This window comes from Cynara cardunculus (assembly GCF_001531365.2).
Source record: "Cynara cardunculus var. scolymus isolate 2C chromosome LG 3, CcrdV1, whole genome shotgun sequence".
Lineage (NCBI taxonomy): Eukaryota > Viridiplantae > Streptophyta > Magnoliopsida > Asterales > Asteraceae > Cynara > Cynara cardunculus.
Window position 1 is genome coordinate 6838414 of NC_037530.1, and position 1678 is coordinate 6840091.

A 1678-nucleotide genomic window follows, 5' to 3' on the forward strand; every position below is an offset into this window, starting at 1 on the left:
ATGTAAATCCCCTTGTGGTGGCCATGGAGGTTCAAATGCGGTGACTCCGGACTATGTGCAAAGCAGGTGGTCGTCCTGGGATTAGTCGGCTCGCATAGCGGGTTGTATATCCAGGTTAATAAAAAAACGTGGCTCTACGACTGACTGCGTGCAATGTATTATTTTGCTCATCATACTAATTTCTATTCATTTAAGTTCCTACATTAGCTCAAAATGTAGGGAGTAGGATTGAAAATGCTACGACATTTCAAGCCCCAAAGTCAACATGCAAAGATGATAAACAAACAAAAGGGAAAGAATGGAGAAAAATTGGTATTACAAATCAAGTACAAGAGTTAAAAATGATGAACTCAATCTAATCATTTTCTAAAACAGAACCAAACCCAAATGATTGGTAACAACACTAGTTACTTATACATACATAACCTGTATATATATATTTCTTCTCTTTTCCTATTTTTTGTATCTAATTCTCAGATTCCAGTTGATGATGATGTTCGGTTTATCCTCTGAGCACCCAGTTTTGGTAGAGCAGGTTTAGACCCTCGGCCTCGGCCACGGCCACCAGCACCCAACGGCTTGGCTCTGGTGGTCGGCAGAGGTGCTGCAATGGCAGCCCATGGGTCATCATCATCACTCGGTTTCTTTGCTTTTGGAGGAGGGCCAGATGTCAAACCCCATGAATCTTCATCTTCACTTTTCCTCAAATCTGTCGTGCTTTTCGCTCTCATATTTGAAACTGTCAAAGCATTTAAATAAAAATATTGAATAATACTTGTGAACTCAAAATATTATAAATCTGATGGTTAAAAAGTAATGTCAAACATAATGAAACGAAAATTGAACTTGCTCTATACAGAAAAATGAGGCTTGAGACTAACCATTAAGATTAAAGGACTCTAAAGTAAGGTTCAAAAAGGCGTGAGGCGTGGCGTGGTGTGACAGCGAGGTCAAGCATCAAGCCTTATATGCCACGGCGAGGAATCGGCGTTTTTCAAGGCGTGACATAAGGCGGCAAATTTGTATGTCATATATAGGATTATATATATAGATATATGTTTTCTATATATTATCTAATCAGATAATGATATTAAAAACATGTACATTCGTATTAGAAGAAGAAAAATCGTATAGATTATTATTATAAAAATGAGTTTCTGATTAAATATTTAAAATAGAACTTAGAAAGGTAATTTTACAACTTCATTTTAACTGTGAGTCTGTAAGTTTATGAATTTGTGAAACTGTGAGTGATGTGTTAGTTTGATCTATAAAAATGTAAAATCTAAAGTTAAAAATGTACAAACACAAGATAAAAAATAAGAATTTTTTTTTTTTGGAAAAAAATCACGTGTTACAAAAAACGTGTGCCAAACGCCATGGTGTGAACACGCCTTACAGAAACGCTTGGGCCATTTCGTAAAGGCGGAGACGCGTCTCGCGCCATATCGAGCAATGACACGCCTTTTTGAACATTGCTACAAACACAAGAAATATACTCCATTCAATGTTAGCAATTATACTGTTAGAATAAGAGAAAGAGAGGGCCAAAAGATTGCCGTTTGTATTRAATGAATATTGTGGGAACATTACAAGAAAAGGAGAAAACCTAAGCTACTTATATAGGATAGTACAGAGTGCCTAAACCCTAAACCTAAAAGCCCACGGGCTTATATAT

General features: G+C 36.6%; 1 protein-coding gene across 1 annotated transcript in view; it reads right to left on the reverse strand.

Moving 5' to 3' along the window:
• Positions 1-291: 291 nt before the first annotated feature.
• Positions 292-1678, reverse strand: part of LOC112508697 — a 9637-nt gene continuing 8250 nt past the window's right edge. Inside the window, exon 5 of the mRNA XM_025113397.1 lies at positions 292-739. Within this exon, the coding sequence (XP_024969165.1) occupies positions 474-739 (266 nt within the window). The 3' untranslated portion in view covers positions 292-473. The remainder of the gene's footprint in view (positions 740-1678) is intronic.